The sequence below is a fragment of the Myotis davidii genome, unplaced genomic scaffold (genome assembly GCF_000327345.1).
Source record: "Myotis davidii unplaced genomic scaffold, ASM32734v1 scaffold233, whole genome shotgun sequence".
In the NCBI taxonomy this organism is placed as follows: Eukaryota; Metazoa; Chordata; class Mammalia; order Chiroptera; family Vespertilionidae; genus Myotis; species Myotis davidii.
In genome coordinates, this window is record NW_006285917.1 from 3,464,631 (window position 1) to 3,480,397 (window position 15,767).

Consider the following 15,767-nt stretch of genomic DNA (forward strand, 5'->3'; position numbering starts at 1 on the left):
GACTTCAGAAAGAGGAAGGGAGAGAAAAATAGAAACATCAGTGATGAGAATCATTGATTGGCTGCCTCCTGGGCATTCCCCACTGGGGATTGAGCCCACAACCTGGGCATGTGCCTTGTCCTGGAATCGAACCCTGATCACCATTAACCACCATTAACCAATGAATGAGCTACACCAGTTGGGCTTTAATGTTTGCCATTTTAATTATGATGTGTGTTGGTGTGGGTCTTTTTGGGTTCATCTTGTTTGGGACTCATTTCCTGGACTTCTATTACTTTCCTTCACCAAGTTAAGGAAGTTTTTTGTCATTATTTCTTCAAACAGGTTCTCTATTCTTTGCTCAGATTCTTCTTCTGGCACTCCTATGATGTGGATGTTGTTAGGTTTCACATTAATTATTTTTCCAATTGCCGCTCTGAATGTTTTTTTTTCCTACCTGACAAGGCAGAAAAAATTTGCTTATTCGGACCTCAGCTTCTTCTAGTCTACTGCTAATTCCTTCCATGGTATTCTTTATATCAACTATGTAATTATTCATTTATGCTTGTTCTCACTAAGTTGTTTGAGCACTCTTATAACCTTTCCTTTGAATTCTTTACTTGACAAATTGTTTGCCTTCATTTAGTTCCTTTTCTGGCAATTCCTTCCTTTCTTTCATTTGGGGGTTGTTGCTTTATCTCCCCATTTTAGTAGTCTGGTAGTCCAGGAAGGGGGGCACTCCACTGATCAAGGGGGTCAGGCAAGTCAGGCAATCTGCTATCCAAGAAGGCTCCACAGGTCAAGGGGGCAGGGCAGCCTGGCTCTCAGCTTGATGAGGGAGTGGGTCAGAAACTCTGATGATGGAGGAGGTGGGGCAGGCACTCTGCTGGTCGAAGGGGCAGGCCCGGAGAACTGGGCTCTGTGTTGGCCTAGGAACAGGGCAGGCTTCTCCGGGGGCCATACCAATCAGGATACTGGTTTGCTACAACCCTCCCCTGGGTTTGGGGGCAGTGGGTCCCAGCAGTGGGGCTTTGGGTGCCTGTATGTGACGTAGGAGTGCTAGGACATGGCTGCTTCCCTGCCAAGCCTCCACAAAGGTTTGCTCTCCAATCTCAAGCAGAGAGCAGCTCCGCAGTTCCTCCATCAGGAGCGCCCAAACTGCCAGCCTGCAGTTCCCACACTGACCAGCAGATGCCCACCCACAGACTCACTCACACTTGCCTGCAGCCATGCTGGTTTTGTTGGTCTGTTCTTGATAAGACTGTGAAAGGTTGTTCTTTACCTTTTAAGTAATCTGCCTAGTAAACAAAGGATTCTGAGTTTAACAAAATGCCTTTAGCAGGTCTTTGATTACTTTTTAAAAAATGGAGGGTTCTCTATTAAAAGAGTTAAGGTTTTTAAAAATAACTATGTTATTGCCCTAGCTCAGTGGTCAGCAAACTGCAGCTTGTGAGCCACATGCAGCTCTTTGGCCCCTTGAGTGTGGCTCTTCCACAAAATACCGCGTGCGGGCGCGCACGTACAGTGCGACTGAAACTTCGTGGCCCATGTGCAGAAGCTGGATTTTGGCCTGGGTGAGTCTATTTTGAAGAAGTGGCATTAGAAGAAGTGGGGGTACGTTCACTGAGGTCGACCCCTCATATTGAGGACGTTTTTAGCAAAGGCCAGCTTAGGAGTACCCTAATTAATAACAATGTACCTACCTATATAGTTTAAGTTTAAAAAATTTGGTTCTCAAAAGAAATTTCAATCGTTGTACTGTTGATATTTGGCTCTTTTGACTAATGAGTTTGCCGACCACTGGCCTAGGATATTGGTCCCAGGTCTGGAAATGGGCAGAAACCCAATACATCCCAATAGATCAAAAGCTCCTACCAGTGTACACAGCTCTCCTCCAGGTAGAGCCTCTCATAAAGGAATGACATATGGTAAGAACTTCCTTTCCTATCTACAGCTGGGTTTTGAGAATACATTTCATCTCACCTCTGCCATGGCTCAAACCCCCACTGTGAGTAAGTGGCACATCTATTTGCAACAGAGCAGCACTGTGCCTGCCAGCCCTATGTCTCTAGAAATGTGGGTGCTACTCTGTAGAATATATAGATCCTCCAAATGCTCCCATTCCTGTACCTGTGGTGCCCCCTGAGGCCTGTAGAGAGGGAATGAGGGGGATTCCTTCTGACACCTGGTATACCGATGCCTTTAAACAGGAACAAACTGTAGTAGCCACAAGCTGAACTCAGAGCAGTCTGGCTGGTGATCACTCATAAGTAAGGGTATATGTGACTGAACTCAGTTCAGACTCCTCCATAAACTTTCAAGAGCTCTTTGCCACATCTACTGCGAGGGTGAAGACCATTCTGGGCAATCAGACTGTGGACACCACTCTGAAGGGATGCACAGTTATTGTGAAGGGCTCCAGAGACACCCTGCAGAGGGACTTCAACCACATCAATGTAGAGCTCAGTCTCCTTGGAAAGAAAAAGAGGCTCCGGGTTGACAAATGGTGGGAAAACAGAAAAGAACTGGCCACAATTCGCACTATCTGCCGTCATGTACAAAACATGATCAAGGGTGTTACACTGGGTTTCTGTTTAACGCTCACTTCCGATCAACGTCGTTATTCAGGAGAATGGTTCTCTTGTTGAAATTAGAAATTTTGGGGGCGAAAAATACATCCGCAGAGTTTGGATGAGGTTAGGCGTTGCTTGTTCAGTATCTCAAGCCCAGAAAAATGAGTTGATTCTTGAAGGAAATGACATTGAGCTTGTATCAAATTCAGCTGCTTTGTGCAAGCCACAATAGTTAAAAACAAGGATATCAGATAATTTTTTGGATAATATCTATGTTTCTGAAAAAGGAACAGTTCAGAGTTAAAAATAAGGATATCAGAAAATTTTGGGATGGTATCTATGTTTCTGAAAAAGGAACAGCTCAGCGGGCTGATGAATAAGATCTAAGTTGTCCAGCTATAGAAACACCAAGATGCCGAATGATTTGTCACACTTGTTTGTGAAACTATTAAGATGTATAATAAAAGCCTCATATTGAAAAAAAACCAACTTTCAAGATTCTGGTGGGCAGGTGGAAGATCTACTCATTATGCAGCCACTTAAGAAAAGCCCCTTAAGTAAGTTCCCTTGCTTATTAAACCTCCCACCTACTAATGTGGAGTGGTCTACCTCTTTCTTTGGTCTCTCTTTGCCCTCTGTATCCAGAGGCCAATTTGCAAACTAACAGACCATTCCTGTCTTATATGTTTTTGCCTCGTATATATATTTCCATTTTGTAACAAGGTTCTAAGTAAGCTTATTGCAGTTGACCTTTTTTTTTTTTATAAACCTCTGCTTCCTCCCTGCACATTAAATTTCCAATTTTCAGAACAGGCCAATCTCTTTTTTATCACACAACCTACCTTTGATTACACTTCCCTCAGCCTAAAAAGCTCGTTTCCCGCCATATATCTCACAAAATTTATCAGATTGGCGGTGATCTAAATGGCATCTTTTATGAAGTATTTCCCACTCATTCCACCAGGCAGGAATGACTACACCATACTTGTAGTTCTCTCATAACATCAAACATCTTATTGCAGCCTAGAGGGGGCTCAGTGGTTGAGTGTCGACCTATGTACCAGGAAGTCACCAGGTTTCGGGCTTGCTCCCCAGTAGGGGGCATCAGGAGGCAGCAATCGATGTTTATGTTTCTATCACTGATGTTTCGCTCTCTCTCTTCCCCTCTCTCTAAAAAAATTATATTAACAAAAATCTTACTGCATATGTTTGTTTCAAACACAGCGTTTCACCGTCTCCTATTCCTCCTACCCATCGTTCTGTCAGTTCTACCACAAACTGTCTCAAATACAGCCACTCCAAAACTATCCCACTTCCCATGTGAAATCACCCATATCATTCCAACAGCCTTCTGTCAGTTGGTTGTACTACTTCCAGTTTTCCATTCACTCAACAATTAATGATACTAATCTTGTATTGTCACTTTGGTAGGCCCTTGGATCAGAAAAAATAATACATGGGCCGTGCCTTAAATAAACTGGATTTCTTGCCAGGCCAGTCAGTGTAGCTCAGTGGTTGAGCACTGACAGTTGACTGATGAACCAGGAGGTCATAGTTCAATTCCTGGTCAGGGCACATACTCGGTTTGGGAGCTCGATCCCCAGAAGGGGCTTGATCCCCAGAAGGGGCTTGCAGAGGAGCCAAACAATGATTCTCTCTCATCATTGATGCTTCTATCTCTTCCCTCCTCTCTGAAATCAATAAAAAATAAACTGGATTTCCAACAGGATAAGTACTGTAACAGAGGCTCAGTAAAAGGATGCCACAGAAGAAAAACTTAACCTAAAGTCTCAGGGTAGGGGGAGAGTTGGAGAGAAGGTAATTAGATCAGAGAAGGCTCCCAGGAGGAAGTGGGGACTCAAGTATATGAAGGAGTTATGCAGAATGTTGAACAATGTGTTTCAGCAAAGGGACACATAGGAACAAAGGCCCAGAGTTAGGAATTTAAAATTTCTAAAATCTATAGTCCTCCTTTCATATTGCTATTAAAGTTAACTCTCTAAAGGTAAATGTAGAAATCTAATACTTTGTCAAAAGATAGGTCTAAATTCTTCTTTAGCACAGCAACTTGGGCCCTTTATAATCTGGCTCCAATCTGTTTTAATAATCCCCTTCTTATATACACACATGCTCCCTCTTTATATAGTTTGTTTTTACACAGCACCACTTGAAATCATTTGGTATTATAGCACACACAGGGTTTGATATGAAAGGACTCACCTATAAGATGGGCGTCTTGCTAGGATCCCGTGGGCTTTCTGTGAGGAGCCTATACTATCAGATGAGTCCTGAGATTCTTCACTTTCTGATAAAGATGATACCTAAAAAACAGAACTAGATTTACTATGATGAACAATGCAGGTGGAAAAGAATTTGATTTTTACTTTTAGAAACAATGATTTAGTCTCCTACTACCCAAATTTACTTGTCAATTAATCTAAGGCCTAAAAGAAAGAAACAAAAGGAAATGGAAAGGAGAAAGTTTATTTCAAGAAGCCAAACTAATTAAGGGAACATATAGTGCAACTACAGAACTAAGAACGTCTATCCCAAAATAAAGCAACGCTATTTTACTAGAGTTGTAATGACCAATCTCTTATCTCCACCCTATTTCTATACTGTTGCACATTACTCAGAGGTGTTTTTTCAAACATGCTATCTGACTTGGATTTTGGACATGTTAATTTTGAAATATTATTAAGTATCCAACTAATATCTCACTATTAGATAATGACATTGAGGAGATTGCTGAATGTGCAAACCTGTGAGTAAGGGAACAAGTCTGGAATACATGTAAATTTGGAAGTCACAGCTCTTTAGATAGTCCTTAAAGCCATTAAAACTGGATAAAAGCTCAATCATGGAAAAATATAGAGAAGAGGACCAAGAACAAAATCCAGGAATACTAATGGGAAGAAGGGAAGGAACCAGCAAATGAAACAGAACAAGCCATCAGTGAGGTAGGAGGAATACTCAGTGAGTGAGATGTCCTTGGAAAAGTGGAGAAAACGGTGTACTGAGGAGGAAACAATGATCAACCATGTCAAATGGTGCTAACAAGTGGAGTAAAACAAGGACTGAAAACAGACCATTAGATTTAGCAAGGTGGAGGTCAATGGCAAGGGCAGGTACAAACATGTGCTACTTTAAAAAATCTGTAATAACTTTACCTCACTTCACAGTTAAATGAGTTAGTAATACATGTAAAGCACTTAGTGCATGGTACACAGCAAGCACACATTAAATGTTAACTAGTATTAGTAACAAATCCTTTAAAACTGTGTCAACAAAATAATCACATGCAAGTTTTAACTTACAATAATATCTACAATTAAGAAAACAAGTTATTTTCAATATCTGACTTCACCTTCATTTAAAAAAATAAAATAATCCAAACAGGCTTCTAGAAAGGACATAACAAATTTACTATCTACAGAAAGTCTTCCCTAATTATTTAGACTTAGATCTTAACTTTCCAGAGAAACTTGTTTTACATTTTATAGTTATTAAATACAAGTTCTAGTGTACAACTACTTATTTATATCTTACATTAATTCTTATTTTTTTGATAGAAAGGAACTGGTCACAACTTATAATAATTAAGAACTAATAAGAGTAACAAATAACAAAGTAATGATTAGATTAAGAAAAATCTCACTTTTTTGTTTCCTTAAGCATCATGGATATACCATTTTTAATCTAAACCTTTAACTGTTTTCACTGTCCCTAAGTTTACTCCAAAGCCTCTCACTGACTCAAGTAAGAAAATAATTTCTAAGACTAAGATTAAGTATTTCTCTTTAATGACAGCACTAGGAAATAAGAGTAAAACCTTCATACAGAAACTCAAAAATCCAATCAGCAGCCACCTTTCATGTACAAAAAACACATAAAAATGCAGCTACTAGAGCTGACAACATTGCCAGACACCATATACTCAGAAGGGAAAATGAGCATTTCTTCTAGGACAGCTGCTTCTAAAAATGAGAGATGTCCAAAGGCATTATGGGATTCAAAGGAGCCATAAGATAAAATAGGGAGAAAGAATAGAAAGAATAGGAGCCCAGGATGGCTCTTTCCTTCCTACTGTTGTCAGGTGTTAATATGAAGGTAGATGTAAATAAGAACTTTCCTCTATTAAGAGAGAACTTTCTTTTATCTGACCTCCATAAAGCATAAGGTAGGTACTTTCTTACTTTATAAGTTGAGTGCTAACATTAACAGCCTTGCTTCAGAATTCTCATTTTTATGAAGGATAGAAACCACTACTGATAATTAAAAAAAAAAAAAAAAGGTGCTTTCCCTGAAGAAATTAATTTCCTTAAGTTCTAAGCAATAATTTCCCCCAAAATTATCTTCTATTTTCACCAGATAGTATATATATGAAACTATAAATTCTAAAACTTTTCTATTTGCTTCATTTGTTTGTCTAATTTCCTTGCCTTTATATCTTGGTTTATAATATAGTAACTACACAACTTCGATGTGTCTGAAGACTCAGGGTATGAAAGTCCCCTCTCTCAACCACTAAGTCTTTGAATTTCTGTACCGTTTGCACGTGTGGTGGGTGAATTACGGAAGACTGAGCTGTCTGGATGACCCCCTGAACCTGTACTTGCTCTCCAGGAAGAGGTACAATTGTCACTGGCGCAGATCCTCTTAGTGACATCTAAGAACAAATAAAAATTCAATTAACAAAATATATACTGTACCTATGCACATAAGATAGCTGAGTTCTTAACACTGGAAAACACATTTGAGAGCTTATTATATTTAACCACACCTATTAACCGAACATTAGGTATCTTCTATGGGCTGGAGACTGCACTAGGGGGTTAAGAGTACAAACTAATTACAACCATCAGAATAAGAGCTATCATATAAGAGGAAAAATGAAGAGTACTGTAGTGTGGGAGCAAAGAAGACATGGTACTTCATCTGGGTTTTGAAGGATAAACCATTCCCTGAAGATGTGTATGGTGGAGAGCATGGGAAGGTATTTTGGACAGAGGAATTGACTGTGCAAAAACACAGAGGCTTCTTTAGAATTTGTTATTCTTAAGAACGCTGTTTGAAAACCAACCAAGAGCCAAAAGGGAGAGAAATACTAACTTTGGGCAATGTCTTAAAAGAAAAATAAGATATTTCAAGTAAATAAATGAATCATGAGATCATAATTTATTTCTGGGGAAATTAAATGGGGTTTCATGGAAATACAATAAAATGCTAAGTCAAGAAAAGCCCACCCATGATCTCTCAAGGCTTTCTTGGACAGATTCCTCTTTCAAGAAGCTTTCTCAGATATTAACAAAGATCTCTCGCCTTCCTCTGGCCCATACCACTTATCTTGGACTTAAAAATCACAAAAAAAACCCAAGTTGCTTCTCAGGTCCTGAAAGTCACCTTCCCGACTGCTCCCATCTGTATCAGGTCCCAAACTATGCCTTATTCTCTTTCATTAAAGACCTTTCCCCTTCCCAGGATTGGATTAAATTCCAGTCTATCATTACCCCAAAATGCCCAAGTAATGAAATTCTGAATATAAAATTTTACCTAGCTACTGAGAAATGCAAGTTCTCAGCACAAAGGAATCTATCCTATCCCAACACACACAATAAGGACATGACTAAATTCTAGCACAATGTCTGTAAGCTCAAGGTCATGTCCCTAGGATGACCACCAGCCCCTTAAAATGCAGGCCCAAGAAAGTTCAATGCTGCAAAAGAATTTACTGTTTGTTTTAGCCAAAACCTGACTACAGGCCCTTGACCTGATTTTCCTTAGACCATTTACTTTAGAAAATTTGCAGTTATAAATCCTTTCTCTGATCCTTAACAGGAAATCTTTCTACAACCCAGATATGTCTTTCTCAAGGATTTCGGGACAATCCCTTGAAATGTAATCACCAGGAAGGATAGGGCTCTTGTCTCCCTGTCTCTGTGGGAGGGTAGGAGCCTAACTTTGATAAGCACCAATTAGTAAAACAGATGCCTTCATCACAAAGACCAACTTCCCTACCTAACACCTAGCACACTCCAGTGTTTAAAAAGGCTCCCACCTTTTGATTCAGCAAAGCTGAGCTTAATTTATGCTGGAGTCTTTCTTCCCTACTACACTAATCTGAATGAAATCCATCTTGCTGTCTTTAACAAGTGTCCAGCTTTGTTTCGCTTTGATAGTACTCCATAGGGGGCTACAGAACCCAAAGGGTAAAAATAAACAGAATTCACAAATCTTAAGGGTCCAAATCTAAAAACAAAATAAAACAACAAAGAAAAACAACAATTGAAAGAACAACAAACAAGAGTCCCCTTACCTTTCAGACTCCAACTGAAGCCACTCACTCAACTAATGGGGAAAACCTTAATGGGATTAATTTACATTTCTAATAGAATAAAAGCAATAATTTCTCCAGGTTTCTGGCAATCTTAGTGATTTTTGTGCAGACTATGCGTCTGGCAGGCAGAAAGGGGGGAAAAAGCACCAAATTTTGTTTTAGTTTGCAGTTATCCTTCCCCCTTACCACTGTTCTAACCTCAAAAATACAAAATGCTCATTACTCAGGCTCCCAAAGCCTGGTGTCTTCCTACCCTCACTCTCAAAGTTGATCATCTAAATCCTGAGATTTCTCTCAAAGGAGCACGAAACACAGATGACTGCCCCCACTCATCACTTTTCAGCACTAACCAAGCTTTCTGCAATGATGAAACTATGTCCGAACTATCCAATATGGTAGTCAATAGCCACATGTGAGTATCAAGCATTTTAAATGTAGCTAGTGTGACTGAGGGACTGATTTTCAATTTTATTTAATTAAAAATTTATTTTTTTAGAGGGAGGGAAGTTGGGAGGGAGAGAGAAGATGATAGATAGATAGATAGATAGATAGATAGATAGATAGATAATCAGTTGCCTCCCCTACATGCCCTGACAGGGAATGAACCTGCAACCTTTTGGTGTATGGGACGACACTCCAACCAACTGACCACATATCTAGGTTATAGGTTCAATCCCCAGTCAGGGGACATATGGGAGGTAACTAAGGAATGTTTCTCTTCCTCTCTCTCCCTAAAATCAATAAACATCCTTAGATGAGGACTAAAAAAAGAAAAAGATTCAAATGACCCTTGGACATCCAGGAATTACATATAATAAACCCTTAAAATGTACTATAGTAAAGAATTCACACTCGCCCTAGCTGGTTTTGCTCATTGGATAGGGTGTCAGCCTGCAGACTGAAGGATCCCAGGCTTGATTCCAGTCAAGGTCACATGCCCAGGTTGCGGGCTCAATCCCCAGTAGGGGGCGTGCAGGAGGTAGCTAATCAGTGATTCTCATCATTGATGTTATAATCTCTCCCCCTCCCTCTCTCTGAAATAAAATTCTAAAAAAATTCACACTCAACAGCATGCTTTTAGGAGAATCACAAAACCATATTATCTCCTATACAATTATTCACTTATTAGTAAACTCAACTGTACTTAAAAAGAAAGCCTTAGCCCTAACTGGTTTGGCTCAGTGGATAGAGCGTTGGCTTGCAGAGTGAAGGGTCCCAGGTTCGATTCCAGTCAAAGGCATGTACCTTGGTTGCGGGCACATCCCCAGGAGGTGTGCAGGAGGCAGCTGATCGATGTTTCTCTCTCATCGATGTTTCTAACTCTATCCCTCTCCCTTCCTCTCTGTAAAAAGTCAATAAAATATGTATTTTTAAAAAAGCCTTATTTTACTATAAAAACCAGTACCACTTGCCATAACTTCATGGTTAACTATAAAAATGAGAGGAAAATGTTTTTATTAAATATTATCTTTTTAATTTTAAAACCAATAATCTAAAAACTCTCACCCTGGTTTACACAAATCCCTGCATAGAATGACTGCTTCCTATCTCCTGCTTCATCTGAAACCATGTTCCCCTAGTTCTGCCCACAGTAGAGAGTGATAGTCCCTTCTACTTTTCATGCTCTTTCCCACCACAAGGTTTTGGCATAGATATTCCCTCACATGCCTAGAAAGGTCTTCCCTTACTTCCTGGAAAGTTAGCAACTACTTATCCTTCAGATCACAACTCAAGCATAACTTCCTTAGCAAGGCTGTCTTATTCCCAACAGGTCAAATTCCCTATTACAGTCTCTCATTCTATCCTATGTATGCTATGTACAATCCTTTGTAGCACTTCTCAGAGTTAGTTTCGCATCTTGGTGAATATCTGGCCTATGTCCTGTCCCCTCCACTAACAGCAAGTGCCATGAATGAGGAACTTGCCTCTTTTTGCTCCACACTGTATTCTCAGTCCGGTTGTTATCCCAACTGGCACATTAGATCCTAAATAAAGCATTAAATTAATGAAATATCTCCCAATTTTGGACATTATAATTTAGTGGAGTTATTCCTATCATTTATTCTGGGTATATCTTTGACTTTTCTAAATTGAATTCTGTATTTCCTCACTTCAGTACATTTGACCAATTTTCTTATTTCCAGCCAACCAACCAACAATAGGGGTAAGGCGCAGGAGATAATGTCAATCTTCCCAGATTCCTCAGGCCACCATGATCAGGGAGAAATGTTTTCTCTCTCTAAATTTTAGTAAGACCGTTCTCATTGTTGACAATCCATCTTGTTTCAGCCAATTTCCCAACTTTCAAATAAGAGATATAATGTCTTTGAATTCAACACAATAAAATAGAAATATTCATCCATCTATCATTATCTAAAGAGATCTGAAATACCACCAATGATGGGGAATGTATACCATGTTTTGAGAACTACTGCTCTAGAGTACTGGAGTGGGGATAGATTAGATAAGCAAATCTAGGCACTATTATATTCTGAATATGAGGACTAAGAGTCTGGATTAAACAGATAATAAAACTCAACAAATGTTACCTACAGGCCAGGTGCTATGACAGACCTTCAAGATAAAAAACAAACAAAAAACCCAGATAACAGCCATAGTTACTGCCTTCTATGCCAATCACAAAGATACTAATTAAAAAGTTTTAAATATACTGTTTCAGTACACACATCTTAACATATGGCATTTATTTGTTCTTAAAAACCTGTCTGAAAAGCAAAATTTCACACTAAACAAATTTCTATGCGAGAGTGTATGGGAGGGTGTGTGTGTGTGTGCAAAAAAGAAGGGGAATATGTATGGCAAAAGTAAAAGAATAAAATCATCTAGTTTGCTGTCATCTAGAAAAAAATGTTGGAAAGAAAGAAACGGAGAGGGTGGGACAAAAAGGAGATATATTGTTACATCCTTCTGGTTGAAAGACAATTCTCTAAGGATGTGTCTGTGAATATTCTGGGAAGAGGCAGTGAGCACTTTTGTTCTGGACTATCTTTTCAAGGATGTTGACATGGTGAACAGCTTTGGGTGACAAATTATATTTCCCTTCAAGGCAAAGGTCAGATTTGTTTGCTTTCCAGAATAATAAAGGTAAGTCTTCCTTGAGGATAAAGGTTGGACAGGTTTGCTAACAGCTCTCTTTGAAAGTTTGGTGTCTCCTAAGCTTGGAGTCCCACTCAGCAATGATACAAACCCACTCCAAGTACAGCATCTGAACCACTCGGCATTACCCCATGGAACTGGGAAGGAAAGGGGAACTGAGCAAACATGAAGCTCATGCTGTTTGCTGTGCAACAAGTTATAAAGTCAATTTTCTCTGAACCCGGATTCTCATGTCTTCTGCCAGCATCCATGAGAGGCAATCCAGCTTATTAGCTTGCAGGATCAAGTCTCAGACACTTCACATTTCTTGACACTTCTCTGTCCTGTGCTTCTCTTATATTCTAAAGACTATTCTAAATTTCCAGGCCAAAATCTGAGCTAGAGCAAAAACAAGTAAAGTAAACAGAATCACCTATCAAGGCAGACCTGAATTGTTCTCAAAAGAGAGAGGGACCTAAAGACCAGGGTTTTCTCTAGGTCAGCAGTTCTCAACCTGTGGGTCGCGACCCCTTTGGCGGTCGAAGGACCCTTTCACAGGGGTCACCTAAGACCATCCTGCATATCAGATATTTACATTACGATTCATAACAGTAGCAACATTACAGTTATGAAGTAGCAACGAAAATAATTTTATGGTTGGGTCACAACATGAGGAACTGTATTTACAGAAGGTTGAGAACCACTGCTCCAGTTAGATAGGAGATCCCTATTAAACTGGAACTTCCAAAGGGCCACACACTCAGAGTAAGGTAACAGAAGGAAAGTTGTGTGGGTGTGGGGGAGGAAGGACTGAGAAGATTTAACTAGCTCTCCAGCAGATTTACAGCCCAAGTTAACATCACTCTGGACGAAAAAGACAAAAGCCTCAAACCCTAAAATAGTTCCTCAGGTATGAGGAACAGTAATTCTTCTGGGAGAAAGGCACTCTCGGCCTTGGCCACAAAGAACTCCCTTTCAATATTTCAAGATTAATGGATAGTAAAGAATAAAAAATAACCAGTCACAGAAGGCACCTGAGCATGAAGCAAAAATAGATAGCAGAATCAGACCCTAGTGATTTTAGATATTGACATCATCAAACAGATTAAAGAACTAGAGGCTCAGTGCATGAATTTCATGCGGGGAGGGGGGTTGGGGGGGCCCTTCAGCCCGGCCTGCATTCTCTCGCAATCCAGGACCCCTTGGGGGATGTCGAGTCTAAACTGGCAGTCAGACATCCCTCTCACAATTCAGGACACTGCATGCACCAGTGACCATACTTTTCATACAGGTGAAAGGCATCTTGCTGTTATATGGGCAGCTACATTTTTTTGCCCTGATTATAAAAAGTAGTACATAACATAACCTTTCTAAGGCAGTAGTACTATTTTCCCCATCTTTTTTATTTATTTATTTATTTTAATTTCTTTATTGGTTAAGGTAATACAAATGTGTCCTCATTTCCCATTAACCCCCAAACTCCCCCCGCCCCCAACTCATGCTGCCTTGCCAGGTTTTAATTTTTAAATCTAAAAGACTGTCCCCAATATATAGGGTAGGATCCCTAGGACTGGCCGGTGATCAGGGCCCTCTGTGGGGCGACCGGGGGGGCAGGGCGATCAGGGGGGCTCCCACTGGCACCCACCTTGGCTGATGGCCTGGCGCCGCCCGCTGGCCCCACCCTTCTCCGCTGCTGCCACCAGTCGCCTCCCTCCCTCTCATGGGGCAGATGCTCAATGGAGGAGCTGCCCCTAACCAGAGGCAGCTCCTGCATTGAGCGTCTGCCCCTTGTGGTCAGTGCGCATCATAGCAACCGGTCGTTCTGCTCTTCAGTCAATTTCCATATTAGGGCTTTATTATATAGGATTATGCTTACTGTGTTCAAAAAAAACCCAGTAGATTCTCTTATTTTAAGACAAACTTTAAAATATCTTCAGGAAACAGAAAACTGTAGTAGATATGAAAAAGAACCAAACAGATGTTCTATAAATGATGATAAAATACTTGAAATTTAAAAAACCTATTCTTCAGATATACCGGCAGTTTAGACAAAGCCAATGGGAGAATTAATGAGCTGGGTGACAGGTAAGAAGAAATTATCTCCCAGGCAGACAAATAGATGGAAAACGTATGATGGGTTAAGAGATAGAAGATAAAGTAGGAAGGACAAAGAGTGGATCAGGGGCAAAATCTGAAGAGATAATGGCTGAAAATGTTATATAAATAATGATAGACACCAATTCATAGATTCAAGAAGCCTAATAACGCCCATGTGGAATAAAAAAAAACTTCCATACCTAAACATAACATAATGGAAGTTGTAAAAGTAAAGAAGCTTAGGTATGTAAGAGGGAATGAAGAGCAACAAACATGATAAATATGTGGGGGTGGGGGAAAGCAATGCTGACTAAATAAAATAAATACAATGTCTTATGGGATTAAAAGGTAAAAAGATAAAATTAAGTCCTAACAAGGATAACAAGTTAGGAAGTTCTAAGGTCACTGGATCATCTGAGAGGAGACTAAAGTATTCATTACTTTTAGACTTTACTACATAGGCATGCTGTAATTGGGATAATCACTAAAAAAGTAGTAATCTTGCCCTGGCTGGTGTGACTCAGTAAGATGACTATGGTCCCATGAACCGAGGGGTCACTGGTTTGATTCCCGGTCAGGACACATGCCTGGGCTGCAGGCTCAATCCCCAGTAGGGGGCATGCAGGAGGCAGCAGCAGATTAATGTTTCCCTTCCTCTCTCTCTAAAAATGAATAAAAACGTATTTTTAAAAAAAAGAAAGTAGAAAAAGATAAAATAAATCCAAAGTGAGCACAGGGGAATAAAAGTTATAAGAGTAGAAATAAAAAAAATTAAAAACTAGAAAACAATAGAAAAACCAATAAAACAAAAAGCTAGTTCTTAGGGAACAATCATTAAAATCTATAAACCTCTGAAGAAACCAAGATGGCAGCATAGGTAAACACTGGAAATTGCTGCCTCCCACAACAACTTCAAAAATACAACTAAAAGACAAAACGGACATCATCCAGAACTACAGGAAGGCTGGATGAGTGGAAATTCTACAACTAGAAGGAAAGAGAAAAGCACAGAGACTCAGAGGAGGTGCAGAAGTAAAGTGCAGAGGTACGGAGGCTCCAGCGTGGAAAGGGGCTGGTACCTGAGGATGCGGCTTTCTTTTTGAATCGGGAGGGAGTCACAAGCCCCCGAATGCTCTGAACTCCACTTCCAGGAAGTCTCTGGGGACCGAGGACTCATACGGGGAGAAATTGGACTGTCTGGCAGCCGGCAAAACTCAGAACTTGAGGGCGACTTTCCCTCAGAGGTGCTTGCAGCAATTACCGGGACACTGAGACGCGGGGCCCATTAGGGCAGGGCTGAGGATCAGCCATAGCTGCTTGCTCTGCCCTGTTGATTTCCTGAGACCCCGCCCCACCCAGGCTGTGGCAGAGGCTTTTGCATATGAATGCCCTGGCCCTTTGCAATCTGAAAATTACCTAACAAACTGCAGCTGGGCCAGACAGACCCAGAACTTCCAGGAGAAGGCCCAAGGTTCCACAGCAGCTTGCACTGCTTCACAGCTGGGCCTCATCTGGGCACCTCCAAACCCCCCAAAAGAGAAGGGGAAATCTGCAGATCTCTTCGTAGCTCCTACTGGGTAGCCTCAGGCAGTGGCTAAATTAGCACCTCCTTAGATCCAAGTGCCAGTGTACCCAGTGGTCAGAGTGGGACCATCCAGAATATAACTCCTCAGATCCATAAGCGA

General features: G+C 40.5%; 1 protein-coding gene across 3 annotated transcripts in view; it reads right to left on the minus strand.

Moving 5' to 3' along the window:
- Positions 1–15,767, minus strand: part of ATF1 (activating transcription factor 1) — a 58,896-nt gene that overhangs the window by 18,077 nt on the left and 25,052 nt on the right. Inside the window, exons 3-4 of one of the 3 annotated variants that reach the window (XM_006757086.2) lie at positions 7,102–7,221; positions 4,773–4,873 (exon numbers count right to left, since the gene is read on the minus strand). In XM_006757086.2, coding sequence (XP_006757149.1) covers positions 4,773–4,873; positions 7,102–7,221 — 221 coding nt within the window. Of the gene's footprint in view, positions 1–4,772; positions 4,874–7,101; positions 7,222–15,767 lie in introns of those variants that run through there. The other 2 variants (XM_015559636.1, XM_006757087.2) reach the window with 2 other exon arrangements.